General features: G+C 38.7%; 1 protein-coding gene across 2 annotated transcripts in view; it reads right to left on the minus strand.

Annotated features, from left to right (window-relative positions):
* Positions 1–34: 34 nt before the first annotated feature.
* The window catches only part of rab11fip1b (RAB11 family interacting protein 1 (class I) b), an 18,417-nt gene continuing 421 nt past the window's right edge, over positions 35–18,030 (minus strand). The window contains exons 1-6 of one of the 2 annotated variants that reach the window (XM_053241142.1): positions 17,975–18,030; positions 9,699–10,129; positions 8,001–9,588; positions 2,269–3,423; positions 1,285–1,375; positions 35–834 (exon numbers count right to left, since the gene is read on the minus strand). The exon at positions 17,975–18,030 is cut by the window's right edge and continues 421 nt beyond it. In XM_053241142.1, coding sequence (XP_053097117.1) covers positions 628–834; positions 1,285–1,375; positions 2,269–3,423; positions 8,001–9,588; positions 9,699–10,129; positions 17,975–18,030 — 3,528 coding nt within the window. In that variant the 3' untranslated portion in view covers positions 35–627. The remainder of the gene's footprint in view (positions 835–1,284; positions 1,376–2,268; positions 3,424–8,000; positions 9,589–9,698; positions 10,130–17,974) is intronic. The other variant, XM_053241143.1, reaches the window with a different exon arrangement.

The raw sequence follows: 18,030 nt of genomic DNA on the forward strand, positions 1-18,030 counted from the left end.
TCTGCTGCATCATTAAAGAAGTTTGCATAGGCGACTTTATTGCAAAGGGATTCTTTATTTCAGAGTGAAAGATAACATCACTTCAAATGTTCACATGAAATGTTATATAGTACAAATAATCATTCATATTTACAGATTTCAAAAAGGAGAAAATGTCTCTGATTAAAGTGCTTTAGGGATACAGTATTGCACTCATACTGCAGGCATATTACACAATATCTTGAATAAGGCAATATACTGTGTTTTAGGTGTGACTTTTTCCCTGTTTCACAAAAAAGGGAACTATTAAACAAAGTAGGTACAGAGCGCTCTTATTCTGTCCACTAGTGAACAAAGCCCATGCTTTGCAAAACAGGAAACAGTAGAAAGACAATGTTACACATTTTACTCTGTCCCATGATATGTAGTAAGAGCAGAGGTTTATGAATGTGAGGGGGAATAAATCCCCTGTTTATGTGTTTATCTCAGTAATAAAGACTGTAACACCATAGACTTTGCACTGCAGTGACTGCTATACTAGCAAAATCTATTGTCAGAGTTGACAGAATTCATCTTCCTGAAAGTCAGCATATAAGTATTAATTCACTCTCTACATGCTTTCTTAAGCATCTCCTCTTGTTCGAGTGCTCACATAGATTTGTTCTTGGCGTTCATGGTCATCAGAATGCTTGGTTTTTCCTCCATCACACGCACCAGCAGGTTATCGATGTATTGCTCCAGCTCCTGGATCCTGGCATCACGCTGTGAAATCTGTTCCTGTTGCCGCAATGCTAGGGAGATCAGCTCAGACTGCGTCAGTTGAGAATACGGGCCTTTCATCACTGCACTTGCAGCCTGAAACACACATGCATGCACATTTGTTTATTATCCTTGTGAGGACCCTCCACTGACATTCTGCATGTCTACAGCTCAACCTAACATTAACCTTAACTTCAGTAACCAAAAGAAAACCTTCAGTTTTACATATATATCATATTTGGTGATACAATATATTGTGATAATCAACAATTTAATATTGGCACACACCAGGTACAGAAAAACTGGATTTTGCCAAGAGAGCAGTAAAGTGGTTTTCATGACTGAATATTACATGGTCAGAATTGTGAACAGGCTAATTGAATCACACAATTGATTCTTCAACATTCAGTAGCTTTACTGCATTTACACTAGGCATTAATGTAGCCAGACTTCCCCCCATTCATGACCTGACTTGGACTTGGAGCAAAAAGACATTACAACAGTGCAATAAGTATTCATTCATGTCATTTATGTCAGGAGCAGTACCGTTGTTTTGGGCTGTGTGTTGTCAGTTACTCGAGATTCATGAATTTCAGGCTGATTCTCTGCAGCGCTCAGGGGTTTCACAGCATGCTGCCTGTAGATTGACAGAAGAGGAATGTTAATGTTCTCTCAGTTAATAGCATTTTCTTCATGTGACACAGCAGAGATGAGCAACAGACCACCCCAAGTTATACAACGTACTGTGATCTTCAATACGAATAGTGCATTGTTAAGACAGAACAATGCACTATTCGTATAGTGGTTGTTCTTTGAGACAGCAATCTCATCATTCTGTTCACCAGACAAGAGTTTGAACAGTGGTGAACAGAAATCAGTGCTTACTTATGGATATGTTCCAGGTCCAAGTTCTGTAAATAAAATGAAGGTATGCAGCTTGAGTAAAATCTATTGTTCATTCTATCTGGACTGTTAAATCAGGACTAGGAAGTACATAAGAAGAAGTGCAGTGACAACAAGAAGTGACTGGTGGACAATGATGACATCTAGGTTCCATGTATAGAAAAAAATCTGTGGCAGTTGTCATCTATCACAATGTAGAGGATTCAGAACTATATGAATTGTTCTGAGTGTTTAGAACACAGTTTGTCCTCCAATAAGTGCAACACAGTCAGGTGTTTTCTCTGCAGGGGTATCACAAAAAAAAAAAATCTAAAATCAATCACTGAGCTGTCCCAATCTAACAGTTCTGAATAACTGTGCATGTTGATTTAACTGTGCTGAGGAAACAATGTTAGTACAACTGTGTCTAGATGGAAATGTCATTAGAACGGATGCTTTCGCCACTCATAACATTCAGCCCTACAGCACAAAACAGGCTTCGTTCAGAATCCCTTTTTATGGCATACCATCTTACCAGTATATTTTCACACCCCTAGTTTACAAGTTTACTGTACATCACCATTTCTAAGAGTGCCAATACTAACTCTAAGGAATAGGCTAATTTATGACTATATGGAGGAATCTCACCTGATTACTGAGATGGGAGCAACTTGTTCCCTTACTTGACCTGCATCACTGGGTACCACTTTAGCCCATGGCAAAGTGCTAGACCCAGAACCAGAATCTGTCTCCAATGACTCAGTAGCACAAGGTTTCATCACCTGTGATTTCTCAGCAAGTGGAGTGAATGGTGATGATGAAACTGTGGATGATGAAGGAGTGCTGATTCCAAGTATTTCAACACTAGAAGCCAATGCATTATCTTGGTACTTCTTATTACTATGGCTCTCTTGGGCTTGTTCAAGGTTAGTCTTGTTTAGAAGAGATGGCTGCTGATGTGGTGTGCTTGGATCTCCAGTTCTTTTGGGTTTAGCTGGAGGAAGAGGAGCTTGAGACTTCTTTTTGGATCTTTCCATGCTTGGCAGTCCATCAGTGTTTGAAATCAGAGGTTCTGGACACAAATCCTGATTGACACATGAAGGTGCATTTGGTTTTGCAGAGTCAAGCTCAACTATGTCCTCCAGATGTTTTTCTCCTTGTGACAGGTCATCAGTAAGGTCACTTATGACATGTTCAGCTGTAATATCATTTGGGATGCTCAACAGTTTCCAGTTCGGTGGATTACCTTTGCTATTAGAAGCACTTGCTTTTTCTTCATGATGAACAGTACCTTCTATGAGATTTTTGCCATCATTTTTTGGCTTATCTTCAGACACTGATATCCCACTTCTTGGTTTTGGTGCTGGTCTCTTGTTGTGTTTTACAGCCACTGGTCCATCACATGTGAAAGGATTAGTATCAACTTGTGTGTCGTCTTGAGAGACTGACGAGACTTTGCTCGCATGATGTCTCTCAGGGGTTTTCCTTGCTCCTTGACCAAGACCCGCTTGATCTGTTTTTTCTTTGACTGTCACTTCTCTGGTCATCATACCTGGTGGTTGAGGTGCTGCACGTTTTGAGACTTCTTTTAAATGAGAATGCTGTTTAGGAACACCTCTGGAGGAAACATCTGACCCTGTTAACTGTGGTTTCTTATGTGGGGGTAATGGAGCTCGTCCTTTTTTAGCAGTTGTCTCTTCAACACTGATGATGTTTTCTGAAATGCTGGCATCTAAATCGTCATCCAAAAAGGGGTTGGTGTTCGCCATAGATGGTTGAGTAACTGTTGCAGAGACGGACACGCTGAGGGACCAGGATGTGGTTAAAGACAAAAAAGTGAGTGCTTTAGCCAGAGTTACTTGTATACTGTGTGAGCATGACATTAAATAGCAGTATAAGACCTGTACGGTTTGAGAAAATTTAGCTAGTGAGTCTATGATGGTTTGTACTCATCCAGGTCTTGTCAAAATACCTAGGCATTTTGATTTAGCCTGAGACCTTCCTTTACACAGTCTGAAAGCTTTATGCCTAGGCCAAACCTGAGGGTAATCGGGACAAATTTGAAGCCTTCCTCCTTTAGCCAAACACACACACATACTCCAACTGCATGTAATGATGTTGAGGTATATACTGGCTAAGTAACTATTTACTAGTAGCTAGACAGACTTTTCTTTAAATGGTCAAAAGCATTTGGCTCTTGTCTTACAAAGGTGTTCAGATCATCAAAATTTTGTGCTCAGATCATCAAAACTGGAGGTGCAGTAGAATTGTGAAGGCAAGTCCAGTCACTTTGATTTACTGATACAGATCTATGACCTTAAAATCTATGAAGGTTTTCGGTGATTCAGATCTTGAATTGTCTAGAGTAGCAGTAAATAATTTGGATTTAGCTGAAGGGATGTTGCTTTCTTTACGCAGTGAGAAAACTATGGAGTCTTTTTGACGGCATCTTAAAAGAAGGTTTTGATGGTATCTTAAAAGACAAATCCCATTGCTTTGATTTAGCTGGAGAACAGAATCTGTGAGTTTTAACTAGGTTAAACTGTGACGGGTTTCAGTCATAGACATAACTGCAATATCTATCAAGTCAGTGTGACTATGTTGACCATGCAGCCAAAGCTCTTTGGACCTTATTATGAAAAGTGCTACAAATTCAAAGCTGAACAACTAAAGGAATGTCTGTTTAGCTAAATGAAAGTGATTGGAGCTGCTTTCATAACTATACCATAGTCCCAGTCTTGGATTTGGCTATAAAGCCTTTCCTTTACAAAGTGATTCAGCCAGATTTGCCTTACACAATACAATAATTGAAGTAAAGAACCATGCAAAGCCAATGTACAATTCTCTGTAATATGTTGCAATATATTCAGCCTTGACATGAATAATATAAACTAATATAAATCATTCTCTATAATTCAAACAGGCTTCTAGTAAGACCAGCTTTATTTTAATTCTTGTAAATACACGTAAATGTCTGTAAAAGTCTGTTGTTTAGTCTTCCACAAAAAAAGTGAAAATCAATTCCTAAGAACTAAGAAGTCATCCTCCTCCCTACCACACTGCACCCTCCTTCCTTAAATCAGTATCTATTTTATGAGCCATCCTGGCTTTTAAAAAACATGAGTCAGAGGATTAGAATTGCCAGATCAGCTTTTTGGGGTAGGCAGAGATTTCCTGTGGGCAGACCTCAGTTGTAAATCATTCCCTGAGTAAAACACAACAAGGAATGTTGATGAGAGTTAGAAAGACCTAAGGCATCAGCAGTCAGCATTAAAACACAGCAGGGAAAAGAAAACAAGACAGACCATGGCAAGGAGGGTTAAACTAATTTATTTTGATTCGAGGTTGTATTTGGTTAGTGTGTGTTATGATGATACTTTTAGCTTTGTACCAAATTTAATAAAGTTTAATGAATTACTAATTAACCAGAGTTCTTAATAACTCACCTGAACCAAAAACCTGTAGAGACACAAGTTTATACTCCCGTATGCATCCACAGACTCTACTGAACCTACTGAAGACCTACTGAATATTTCACAAAGGTGCTAAATATCGTCTTAGGACATGATCTTCTTAGGAGTTTAATGAGCTGCTCATGGCAGACTGGTGTTATATACCACAGCTGAACAGATACGATGAGTTTCCGACAATGAAGGCTGTTTCTGAATCTGGTCCAGTTTTACAGGAAACCTTTGCAGGAGCAAATAACTAACTAGCAAAATGCAGTAACACAGCTTCATCAAGTCATGTGAACATGGAGGCGTTTGGGGAATAAAAGGCCAAAATTTGAACACTCCAACAAAACTAACATTCAACACAATCAAACGCATTCATATGCCGGTTTTTTTTTTTATTTTTTATTATGAAGTAATTATTTTTCCTGTTTACACTTTGGTTTCACCCGCCATTTTGAAAAAGAAACTGTCACAATAAAGAAGTCTTTGTTAAGTTCTGAAGGCTACAGCGATGTCAACTTGATCCCTCACCTAATGCAGGGGTTCAAACATTTTGCAGTTGGGGACCCATTTGGGGGACTCAAAAATGATTTTTATGAACTTATTCCAACTACTCAAATATTTTAAGCTCCTTATTTAAATGTGTACAATACTATTCTGGCTATTTCTTAGAACCAAAAGCTTTTTATTCTTGAATTTTCCACTGACAGAACGTTATTTCCAATTTGACATTCTTTTTAGGTCATTTAATTTACATTTAATTTAAGTGACCAGTCAAACTGTCTAATAACTAAGAACTCATACATAAATATAATAAACTTTTAATATTAATAGGTTTCTACCACTGTAACAAAAAAAACCCCAAAAAAATCTTCACAGATCCCCTAGATATTCTTCAGGGACCCCATGTCAAGAACCACTGACCGAACACCCATGTAACACTTGTAACATCATCCAATGAACCTTAATAGAGCTGAAAAAACAAAACAACCCAGAGAATGTTCACAGGGTTTTATCTGAGGGTAAGTGGACTAGGGCCACAAAGAGTGCTTTCTCCACAGTCAGTCTGTTTGCAGAGTCAAAAACAGTGAAATTAATACTTACAGATTGTTTTCTGTTTAATTTCACATTGCACAAAGCTGACAGGAAAAACATTGGCTGAGGGGTATGTAGGAAAGGGACAGGACTGGAAACGTACTCACAAAAGTGTTTCATTCATTGGTCACTTCTTGCAGTCAGGTTTGATTGGGTTTATATCAAGTTCTGGACGGAGACCACCTCTCTTTCACAGGCAGCTTCAGAGAAGTGGTTTTGGTCCACACTTGTGTGCAATTTCTGTGATCACACCTACCCAAACACCCCAGCTTTCACCAAATGTACCACAGTTTGATTCACAGTACGCAAGAGTGCTGTATGTCAAAGCACTCTAAGCTTGTTATACAGCGGTGTTACACAAGTGCACATGCAAATGCTAAGCTGTTAGGATATAAGATGTATATAATGAATGAGCTTAACAGCATTTTTGCCTAAAGTCACTGAACACCAGACAGCAGTGTGTTTTCATCCACCTGTGTTTAGAGGAATTATTAATTTGATCATGAACCAAGAAAACACATTTACCCCAAAATATCACAGTAAAGTGTAGACAAAGAGAGTGTGTGATAACGGGGGATGAAAACACAGTATTTGAAATGAATGAGTGAACTAGTTACTAGTTAGTATTCTATTTATACTAGGTTTTAGTTATTTAGTTTAGAGCTTAACAGTGGCAAGGTACTGTAACTGACCACAGCCTATGGCTATGTCCCAAATTACTCCATTAGTGATATACAATACTGGGTATAAATAGGGTATAAAAATATTCCAATTGTGGTGCATACTGCTGCACATAATAGGGTCCTAAATAATACACTGTATTGGTGTATACTACTGCACTTAGTAGGGTGATAAATAATACACTATTTTAGTGCATACTGCAGCACTTAGTAGGGTGCTAAATAATAGTTTGCTTTGGTGCATACTACTGCACTTAGCAGGGTGCTAAATGATACACTATTTTAGTGCATACTGCAGCACTTAGCAGGGTGCTAAATAATAGTTTGCTTTGGTGCATACTACTGCACTTAGTAGGGTGCTAAATGATACTCTGCTTTGGTGCATGCTACTGCACTTAGTAGGGTGCTAAATGATACACTATTTTAGTGCATACTACTGCACTTAGTAGGGTGCTAAATAATGCTTTGCTTTGGTGCATTCTACTGCACTTAACAGGGTGCTAAATAATACTCTGCTTTGGTGCATACTACTGCACTTAGTAGGGTGCTAAATAACACTCCACTTTAGTGCATACTACTACACTTAATAGGGTGCTAAATAATACTCTACTTTGGTGCATACCATGTTACTAAATAGGGTATTTCAATTGTGTTGCATACTACTGCACTAAATTGAGTACTAAAAAAAAAAATACTCCTCTTGTGGTGGATACTAATGCACTATATAGTGAACTAAATAATATTCCAATTGTGATGCATACTATTGCACCAAATAAAGTACTAAACAATACTCCATTTGTGGCGCATACTACTGCACTAAAATTTGCACTAAATACTCCGCTGGTGTAACTGCTGCATGGGGTACATCACCATACCTGTGTTGCAAAATATTATACTAAATGAGGTATTAAACTATACTCCATTTTGCATACACTATTATGCACAGGAAGTAGTAAATAACACTTGATTGGTATTGCATACTACACTAACTAGGGTTCTAAACAATACTCCAGTTGTGGTGCTTACTACTGCCTAAAATAGTTAATACTAATTAATACTCTACTTGTTGCATACTACTGTACTAAGTAGAATACTCAGTGATACTCCCTCTGTGGTACATGCTATTTAGTGAACGAGCACAGACACTAACCTCGGTTTAACGTTGGAGATTCTGGCTGAACGAGTGAAGTCAGTGGACTGTGAGATGACACTTTCTTCAAATAAATTTTCTTCTTTTCTCAATCCCTCCTGTTCTTCTCTCATCTGTTTTTCCTTCTTTTTCTTTTCATCTATCTCCATATTCCTTCTTTTCTGCTCCTCTTCTTTTCTCTTTATCTCCAACTCTGCCTTCTTCCGCTCTTTTTCTTCTCTAACTCGTTCTTCTTCTTTACGTTGTTTCTCCTTCTCTTCTGCTATTCTTCTCTCTTCTTCCTCCCTGGCTTTTTTCTCATCTGCTAACCTTTGCTCCATTTCAATTCTTTTCTCCTCTTTATGTTTTTCTTCCTCCTCTATCATTCGTTTTTTCTCTGCTCTTTTCTTCTCTTCCTTCATCCTTTCTTCCTCAGCAATCCTCATCTTCTCTTCTTCCTTCTTCCTGTCATTCTCCTCCTCTATCTTTCTCCTCAGCTCTTCTGCCTCCCTCTCTTCCTTTCTTTTTCTTTCCTCCTCCAACTTTCTCATCTGTTCTTCCTTCTCTCTCTTCATCCTAATTCTTTCTTCCTCCTCCAACTTTCTCCTCTGCTCCTCTTTCTCTATCCTTTGTCTCTCTCTTTCTTCCTCCTCTATCCTTATCCTTTGTTCTTCATTCCCTACCTCTATTCTTCTCCTTTCTTTTTCTTCCTCCTCCATCCTTCTCTTTTGTTCTTCCTTCTCTCTCTCCATCCTTATCCTCTCTTTTTCCTCCTCAACCATCCTTCTCTTTTGTTCTTCCTTCTCTCTTTCAATCCTTATCCTTTCTTTTTCTTCCTCCTCAGTTCTTCTTCTTTGTTCTTTGATCTCTCTCTCCATTCTTATCCTCTCTTTTTCTTCCTCCTCCATCCTTCTCCTTTCTTCTTCCTTCTCTCTTTCCATCCTTATCCTTTCTTTCTCCTCTGCCATCTTTCTCCTTTGTTCTTCCTTCTCTCTCTCCATCCTTATCCTCTCTTTTTCTTCCTCAACCATCCTTCTCTTTTGTTCATCCTTCTCTCTTTCAATCCTTATCCTTTCTTTTTCTTCCTCCTCAATCCTTCTTTTTTGTTCTTCCTTCTCTGTTTCAATCCTTATCCTCTCTTTTTCCTCCTCCTCCACCTTTCTTCTTTGTTCTTCCTTCTCTCTTTCCACCCTTATCCTCTCTTTTTCTTCCTCCTCTATTCTTCTCCTGTGCTCCTCTTTCTCTCTCCTTATCCTTTCTTTTTCTTCCTCCTCCTTTCTCCTCTGCTCTTCTTTCTCTTTTTTCATTCTCTCCTCTTCGGCTTCCCTCCTTCTCTCTTCCTCCAGTCGTTCCCGCTCTTCTTCCTCTCTTCTACGTCTCTCCTCTTCTTCCTCTTTCTCTCCCTCCTCCTCCTCCTCCTCCATTTCCTGCACTTCTTCACTTTGGGTTGCTTCTCTGTAAACATGACTGCCATTTATGCAAATATCAATCTGTGATGGAGGATTCTGATTGGTCGAGCCAAAGGTGAAGTCACTCTGATTGGATGCCTTGCTGTCCGTGCTACCATTCCGCTTGTGTGTTAAAAAGGTAAATTTCTTCTTTTTCTTCCCTTCATACAAAATTAAAAGACAAAAACACAAATAGAGTATGTATAAATAAATATCTCTATATATTTATTACTGGTTAAAATTATAAATGATAGAATCAGATATTTCTTACCTTCTGAAGATTCCACATTGAGGCCTGAGGATGTGCTCGAGCTGATGGACGAGTTTTTATCAGGAAGTGTCCCTAATGAGGACATGGATTGAGACATAGAGTTACGCTTCATGTTGGATTTAGGAACAAAAAGAGACTTTAGTTTGTTCTTCTTCTTTTTTGGTGACTCTCCCTCCGTCTCTCCTTCCATCTCTCCCTCACTGTCTGTCAGCACCTGGCTGACCGAAGGCAAAATGGCGGAGGCTGAGTCGCTCAGCCCGTCTTTCTTTTTGCCCCGCAGTTTGTCCTTGAACTTTCCAAGGCGCGAGTGTGATTTGTCGGAGAGGTCAATCATGCTGACGCTCATGCTGCTCTTCAGGAACTGAATGTCCAGGAGAATCTCACCGCGCTCCTTATCGGCTTTCCCCGCCTTATTTAACAGCTTAAACCACCTGCAGGAGACAAGCAGCAAAACATCACACTGTGTTAACGTGTCAAATCAGTGAGAAATTAAATGTACATCATTTCCCCATCTTACACAAAATATAACTTTTAGTGTCTGAAGTTTGCTTCTTTAGTTTTCTCTTCAGATGCAGCAATATTTATGAAATTAGGCACAAATCACCACCTCAACCAATCAGTGTCTTCTGAAAGCACAACACGCTGTTAAATGTCAGCCTGTGAACCTCTGTGCTTACCCATAAACCACCTCTTTGTTTCATCACACAAATACACAAACATGCTTCAATACAGAAGTGTAAACACAACCCAACACAACTCTGAACCTTTAGAGTCTTAAATCAAGAGTTTTTTCAAAGCATCTTCTTAATTTTTCCAGATCTGGAAATGAGCGCTTTTAAATTCCAAACTTTACAAGACCTGCACAAGAAGTCTGAATAAAAAATTCTGGTGATTTGTTCATTTTTCTCCATACGTTTATTCACAAAAAGCCTGTTTGTGAGAGACTTTCTATAAATGACAAGGTGTTTTTTGGCTTATTTTTAGTTATACAAAAGTCCCCTTCACTAGTTTTACTGAATAACAGGCCAGAAAAGTGCAGATTTTTAGAGACCATAAGTGCGCAGGAAACACCACATCCTGTTGATAATGAGACACATTACACTGCTGTCAGCATTATCATGGTTTTTCACTACTACTATCCTTATACTAGAAGAGCAGCAGTATAACCACACTACTGTGTGTATCACTATGGAGAAATAGCTCATCATGCATAACACCCCAGAGAACCTGGCACTGACGTAAAAGCCCAAACTGGAATGGGTGTGTGTTGTACACTCATAAGGGTGGCTTTATACTTGATGTAACTACGCGTCTGTACCCGTGCGTTCTTTTGGCACAGTGGCTGTGTGCGTCGTTAGAAATTAATGCTAAGAGTGCACGTGGTGCAATAAAAAAATAAACGGTGGGGGCAGTATAACATGCTGTGATGAACACAGAACAAATCTCCAAATCGCACACCTTCCAGAGGAAACTATGCAAATTAGTGAACTTAATTAGTTAATTAGGTATATTTAGTGGAATTTTTTTTTTTTTTTGTAATCAAACTTCTTTTTTCAACATAACTGTCAAATTACTTCATCAGTCTTATCATATTATCGTACTATTATAGTAATTAAAAATCACTACATATTTATCTATACCCGAGAACAGAGGACATCCATGTTATCATTATCATTTATTCCTGTACTAGATGCTTTAATCCTCATTTCACTGATGCAGAGAAAAGCATACTTTCTGTCACTCCCAAAACGCAGAGATAGAAAACCGAGGTAGAACATTCCGGACAATCTGGTATCACGTCCTAACACGCCAAGGTTTCAGGAGTGTTTCTGCCCAAATTATGCAACCTGGGAGTGCAAATTCAGTACAATCATCTAAAGGTCACGCTAAAATTAACACACACCCATACACACACATGGGCAGGATAACTCCTTACACTCTCTAGACTTGCATTTCCTACTTTTGAAATGACATACTTTTCCATACGTTTCACTGTAGTTACAGAATTATTCATAGTAGTTACTGAATAATATAGTTTTAGATGAATAACTGAATAATAACCTGGGTTTAACAGTCATCCAGTGGCAGGCTCATGACCAGGAGAGCCATCTACACCAGACAACTAGGGTCAAAATGGAGAAAACCATTTCTGACCATGTTATTAGCATAAACCCTTAACCACTGAGCTAACACTGTTGGATACAAGAAGGTTTATATCATACATAAGCTTTTCTATAAGAGTGTAAGGCCCTGACTCCAAATTCTGTCATGTTTATATAGCAGATGTTTTTTTTCTTTGTTTGCTTGGATTTTTACCACATTTCTCCTAATTTGGTTGTTTGCCAATTCCCACAAACTAACTAGCTCTGCCCTATCACATGACAGCTACCAAGAGGAGAGGATGAAGGCTAGCACATACTTCCTTTAAGAAACGTGAAGCCAACCACCGCATGTTTTCAATTTGCTCATGCTACGTCACAGGAAGATGCTAACTGCCCTCTTCTACATACACAAGCTCACAGACATCCGCAATTAGCTAGTGTTACTCACTAGTGTTAGCTAGTGTTGATGGAGGAGTGAGAAATATGATCACTCCCACCCAGACAGCACAGCCTATTTTGTTCTCTCGGACTTCCAGCCATTGCTTTTTTTTTTTCTTCAATTCTTCTTAATGTTTTTACATCTAAATCAGCAGCACCTACAGGTAGATTCTTGTTTCTCAGTTAGTGTTTTTCCTATTAGCGTTGCTAGAGTTTAGTGTTGTATTGATGTATCTTTATGTCAGGCCTGGAAGAAAGCTAAGTCAATCATAATTAAGTCATTACACAGTTGTGTTTAACACTGAATCAGTTCTTTGTCCCATCACTGTTTTTTTTTCGATAATGCTTCCTTCTACTAGAACATCTACGAGACTTTCAAATTTATGTGAAAATTTTAAAAAATGCATCCCACAGTACAGAAAATACAGTAACTATGTATCAGCCTGTCTGTCTGTCTACATAGAGTATACACAATCAGAGGTAGTGAAATTTCTGATAATGACCATTCAGGAAGTTTCTCCATCTCAACTGTTGACTTAGAGGACAGATAATGAACTAAATGTCATTTCCTGCTCCTGCCCTATTTTTGCATAGTGTAAAAGACAGCTAATATGCCATACATTATGTGTACACTAAGTTTGTGTGGGTTTTTTTTTGCACTGTGTGTAGTAATGTACGTTGTGTGTATGGTGTAGTTAGTTATGTGTGGCACCAAGTTCCTGGAGCCTTGAATTTTTATACCACTGTATACAGGAAGCTGGGTGGGATGATAAAGATAACTGATAAAGACTTCAGGCTTTGAGTTTGTAGCAGTCAAGAACTTTCTTTCTGCATCACTGCCTGAGTGGCTAGGAGTTTCCACTAACACAAACCAAACCGAAGTCTTTAAGAATAAAGGCATCATTACTACAAAATCAAGAACACTGAACACTGACGAAGGAAGGCAGCTGATTTTCTTATTATTTCTTAAAGAAGTAATCAAAAGTGATAGGGCAGAATGACGTACTCAAAAAGCAAGGCAGGGATCGTTTCTGTTTCTGAAACTTGTCAGTCCATCGCTCGCAAAATTCAACCCTGTCCCACATGTGAGAGCAAACTGCAACATCAGGAGTGATATGACTGTGTTGTGGAGTAATTTGGATAATTAGGCAAGCTAAGGACATCTCTTTTTTCCTTGATATTGGTTATATTTATGTTGTAAGATTCTGAGCAAAATTTGTGTTGTAAGGTTGAGCACATATTGTGAAGCTTAACACATTAGCAATGTGCACTTGACTCCTCCAGTCCCACCACAGCCTCACTGGAATGTTAGGGTTGCAATCCCTCATTTTACCACAGTCATCTTACTGATACTACTGGCTTATACTACAGGTCTATGGCAGCATTCAACACTAATTAATTATCTGAAGCTCATGGAGTACTATTGCATCTATATGTTCTGGGATCTTTTCCTTCCCTGTCCACTTGCTGGATCACCTCTCCCTTGGTGTTCCAGTAAATCCTATTTTACATATGAAACACTGGAAGTGGGACATCAAGAGATCACTTTGCCCAGACAAAGATCTTGGATTGAATCAAAGTTACAATGTTACATGTTACAATAAAGCACAAATGTTCAAACATGAATTAGCGTTTCTAAATAATTTTCTCAATATTCTAAATTTTCTAAATAACCCATGCCATTAACCCCCTCCACCCCATGTTCTACTGCTTGTGGTAATGGCAATAATGAGGTTTATGACAATGTGTGCTTCAAGATTTACTGACGATTTCCACATGGCATCACATGGCAAATAAATGTGAAACATCTACCAGGATATCCATTTAAGGGAAACCTGAGCCTGACATCTACACACCCACACACACAGACCAACTTCAACCAGCCTTCTAGAAGCAAGATCGGTTTTCATTTGAGGTCAAGAAATGGGAGTCAGCTGACATCCAGCTAACTGAGAACTTTATCAGAACAACAGTTAGAATAACACTCCTGCACTGTTCTGTAAAACATGTGATCTAAATTTGTTACTAAAAATTTCACAAATTTATGGAGACCTAACTTTATTTGTTTTAACTTTTCTATAAGTTAAATGTTGTGGCAAATGTAGGAACGGTTATAAATGCTTGTTAATGAAAATGCCTAACGTTGTATACTATTTACATTAATATAGAGTTGCTCATACACACATTACGAAGCCTAGTGACTAGTCATTCAGCTGCTGGATTATTTTAATGTACAGTTTTCACAGACTTTTCAAGAGCTCAGGTTCGTGTTTCAGCTTCCAGTGGTGTTTAAGAGCTCCAGTGATTAAACAATGTTAACTAAAATCTACATTTGGTTTCGAGTCAGCTTTAACTGTACTCATTAGTGATTTAATCAAGTCTGATATTTTGAACATGACCCGACTCTGGCTTGTACATCCTTAGGCCAAACTGGAGAGTGTTAGCAGAGACACTATGACAGCCATCACAAATCACTGGCAAACAAAATTAATGATTAATCAAATCCACCTAAAAAGCTTAAAATTAAATTCCACTTTAACTACTTACTAACTTGTGCTAATAAACAGAAGGTTGTGAGCTAAACAGAGGTCAGTAGACCTTTAAAAATTAAACTGCGTCAGAGTGCAGCACTGCCTTCTGGGTAAGTTGAAATCAATAATGGTTACTTGATTTCCTATTCAATCAAATGCTCATCTAACACAACATTTGAGCTGATAAAGTAACAGCATATCCCTTAAGATGGTCAAATAGATCCTAATAAGGAAAAGTGACCAAGGCTAGGCTAAAAGCTACATAAATTACTGGAAGAGAACCATGCTTTTGTGCATATCCGTCTATGGCTATTGTATACAATATCACCCTAATGCCTTTATCTATTTCTCTGGAGGGTTGTCTGCAGTCTGAGGGAACTAACACAGCCAAAGCAACAGCAAAACACAGCCGAACAGCCATCAAGGTCTAATGGGTCGGCTGGAGTGGGATAAGATCTTGAAACAAATCCTTTTAGCATTCACTAGCGACAATGATGTTATTCAGCTCAAAGCTCAATGCTTAAGTCAGAGAACAGCAACATTTGTGGACTACTTTCAAAAATATGTCATCTAAAGGACTATAAAAAGACTTGAACTTTTCCTTTGTCTCATTTTCCGGGCATTTAAATGATGAACGATAATGATTTTCAAAAATTAGGACACAGGAAATCTCAGCCCTGGTTATGACCAAAAACAAATTATATGTTTATACTGGAAAATGGTTATTAACTCTCTTTGCATGTCTTACAAACTGTACACCCACATGAGCTAAAGAGTCAAATTGCTTTGTAGGGATTGAACAAAAAGCGCTGATCTCCCTGCCTTGGTGACTGCCATGTTTAGATCACAAGACCATAACAACTAAACAGGTGTAAAATCACCATAAAAGAAGATGACGGAAAAGAGTCACCACTGCTATTGTACTTTCAGCCTTGAACAAGGATAAAGTGTGTTAGCTGAAGTATTTTCTGCTGGACCAATTAATTATTTAGGTGCTGTTATAGGAAAATAATCAGAGAAGTGGTGGTGTGATGTAGTCTCATGTGAAGCTGATAGCAGCTTTAAACAATCGTTCCCTCATCAGCCTCTTTTTTCTTGCTCTTGAAGTAAAAAAAAATGTCATGTTACTGAGAAGCCATGAAGTGCCAAGTGTTCTGGTATGAAGACTTTTCTGTGGCAGAAAACCTACTCAATGACACTGTAGACTCCTTCCACAAATACTAAATAAGCATCTCTTTATTAAATAACAACATGTTATAACAACCTTGATAAAGTGTTGACCAAATGTACACAAAGTATGAGAACAAAATAGGTACTGACTTCCTAATTTGAGTGTTAACACATTCAGTGGACAATGGTTTGTATGGTTATGCAGTACTGTTGAGATAAAATGCTCTCCATGTTGTGTAGAAAGACAGATAAATATTGCTACTGCTGTAACTAAAATGTGCCACAAATATCATCTAAATGGCGTCTAACAGCAGCCGGGTCAGCTGACTATCCAGCAGTTTCACTGAAATAATATAAGATAGAAATGTGTGTGATAAAACACTACTAAAAATCTGGGAACTGTCCAAGAGGGTGTGGCCTAGTTTTCGACTTACCGCGCTCGATTGACTGCCATCTGTCTGAGGCTACCACCCAGCTACAATATACCAGCCAAGCAGAAATAAACACAACAGAACAAACTTGTTCAGCCCTGCATGTACACACCAACCCAATTACAGACGAGCCTTCACACACCTACACACCAACCCAATTATAGACAATCCTTCTTCTTAGTGTTTCACTTTTTAAACACAGGTATTCAGATTGCTATAATTGTTACCTTTGTCTAAAATCAGTACACAGTTTGCATTTCTAGATAATTATAGCACCTGTGAGGTCATTTCTTCAGAAGACGAGTGTCACACAGGTTGCAGTAGCGTTACTGTAGCAGACTGCGATCTCTATTTTCCTTGTGGATGTTGGTGATTGATTGATTGAGGAGATTTGCTCAAATCTAAGATGTAGGTTTACCATGGATTAAACAGGGCAGTCTAATACTGCAGGCTAGTCAACTGTAATTTGTTAGCAATAGTTGGTTTAGTCCAAGTTTCATGTCTTGTATTTCGTCCATGTTTCTCGACTGCATTTTCTTAACAAGACTGAGAGTGACATGTTGTTTTGTTGTAATGCTACTTTTTAAAAGAAAGCAGAGGAACGTGAACTATCTGTGGACAGGTGAACAGTCAGCTCCTTTCTCGTGACAGCCTCGAGTAATGCCTGTAACTATAGTGATGATATCACTTTGCAAGATTTAAATGTTGTCGTTAACATCCCTGATTTGTAGTTCATAACACTCCTGGATTCTTCTTCATTCTGATAGCTGCATCTCTCACCTGTTCCTAACCCTTCAGCAAAGCTTCTTCACTGTAAGTACCTAATATTGGATTAAATAATCACAAGGTTTTATAACAGAAATGTAAAAACACAGTGATAAATTTCTATTGCAGATGTTGATGCTAATGTTAATGAAATTACAACACAACCATTGACATTATAACTAAGAATAGTTCTGGTAAGAGGAGGCATGACTGTGTAGAGTGTGTTTAAATTATTCATTCATTCATTCATCTTTAGTAACTGCTTTATCCTGGTCAGGGTCCTGATGGTCCAGAGACTCTTCTGGCCCAAGGCAGGAATACACCCTGATGACAGTCCATCACAGGGCACCGTATACACACACACACACACACCCCTATGGGCAATCAAGCAGTCAATGCACCCAGTGGCATATTTTTGGCAGGTGGGGGGAAACCACAGAACCCAGAGGAAACCCACACAGACACGGGGAGAGCATGCACTGAAACTCAGCACAGAGCTGAGCTCAGGATCGAGCCGGGGACCCTGCAGCTGTGAGGCAGCAATACTACAATCCTAGCAACTGAAGTGTTTAAAATAAAACATTTTCTATATTGATTTACTGGAATATGTGCAAAAATCAACTGATTATGAATATTTGGTATAAACCTTTAATTTTATAATGGGTCAGACGCCACGAGCTGTAAAATTTCCCCAAATTGTAAGGAAACCTAAGACAATGAGTCATCACTTATCTTAAATCTTAAATATCGCGGTACATATCGAGGATGCTGAACACAAATACCTTCATATATGATGCATAAGCACTAAAATTATTTCCGGCTAGTTAAAGGGCTCTTACTGCGGGTTCTCGCGCGCGCTGTCCTGCCGGAGCTCGTGCACATTGATGACGGTCAG

The sequence above is a fragment of the Pangasianodon hypophthalmus genome, chromosome 17 (assembly GCF_027358585.1).
Source record: "Pangasianodon hypophthalmus isolate fPanHyp1 chromosome 17, fPanHyp1.pri, whole genome shotgun sequence".
Lineage (NCBI taxonomy): Eukaryota > Metazoa > Chordata > Actinopteri > Siluriformes > Pangasiidae > Pangasianodon > Pangasianodon hypophthalmus.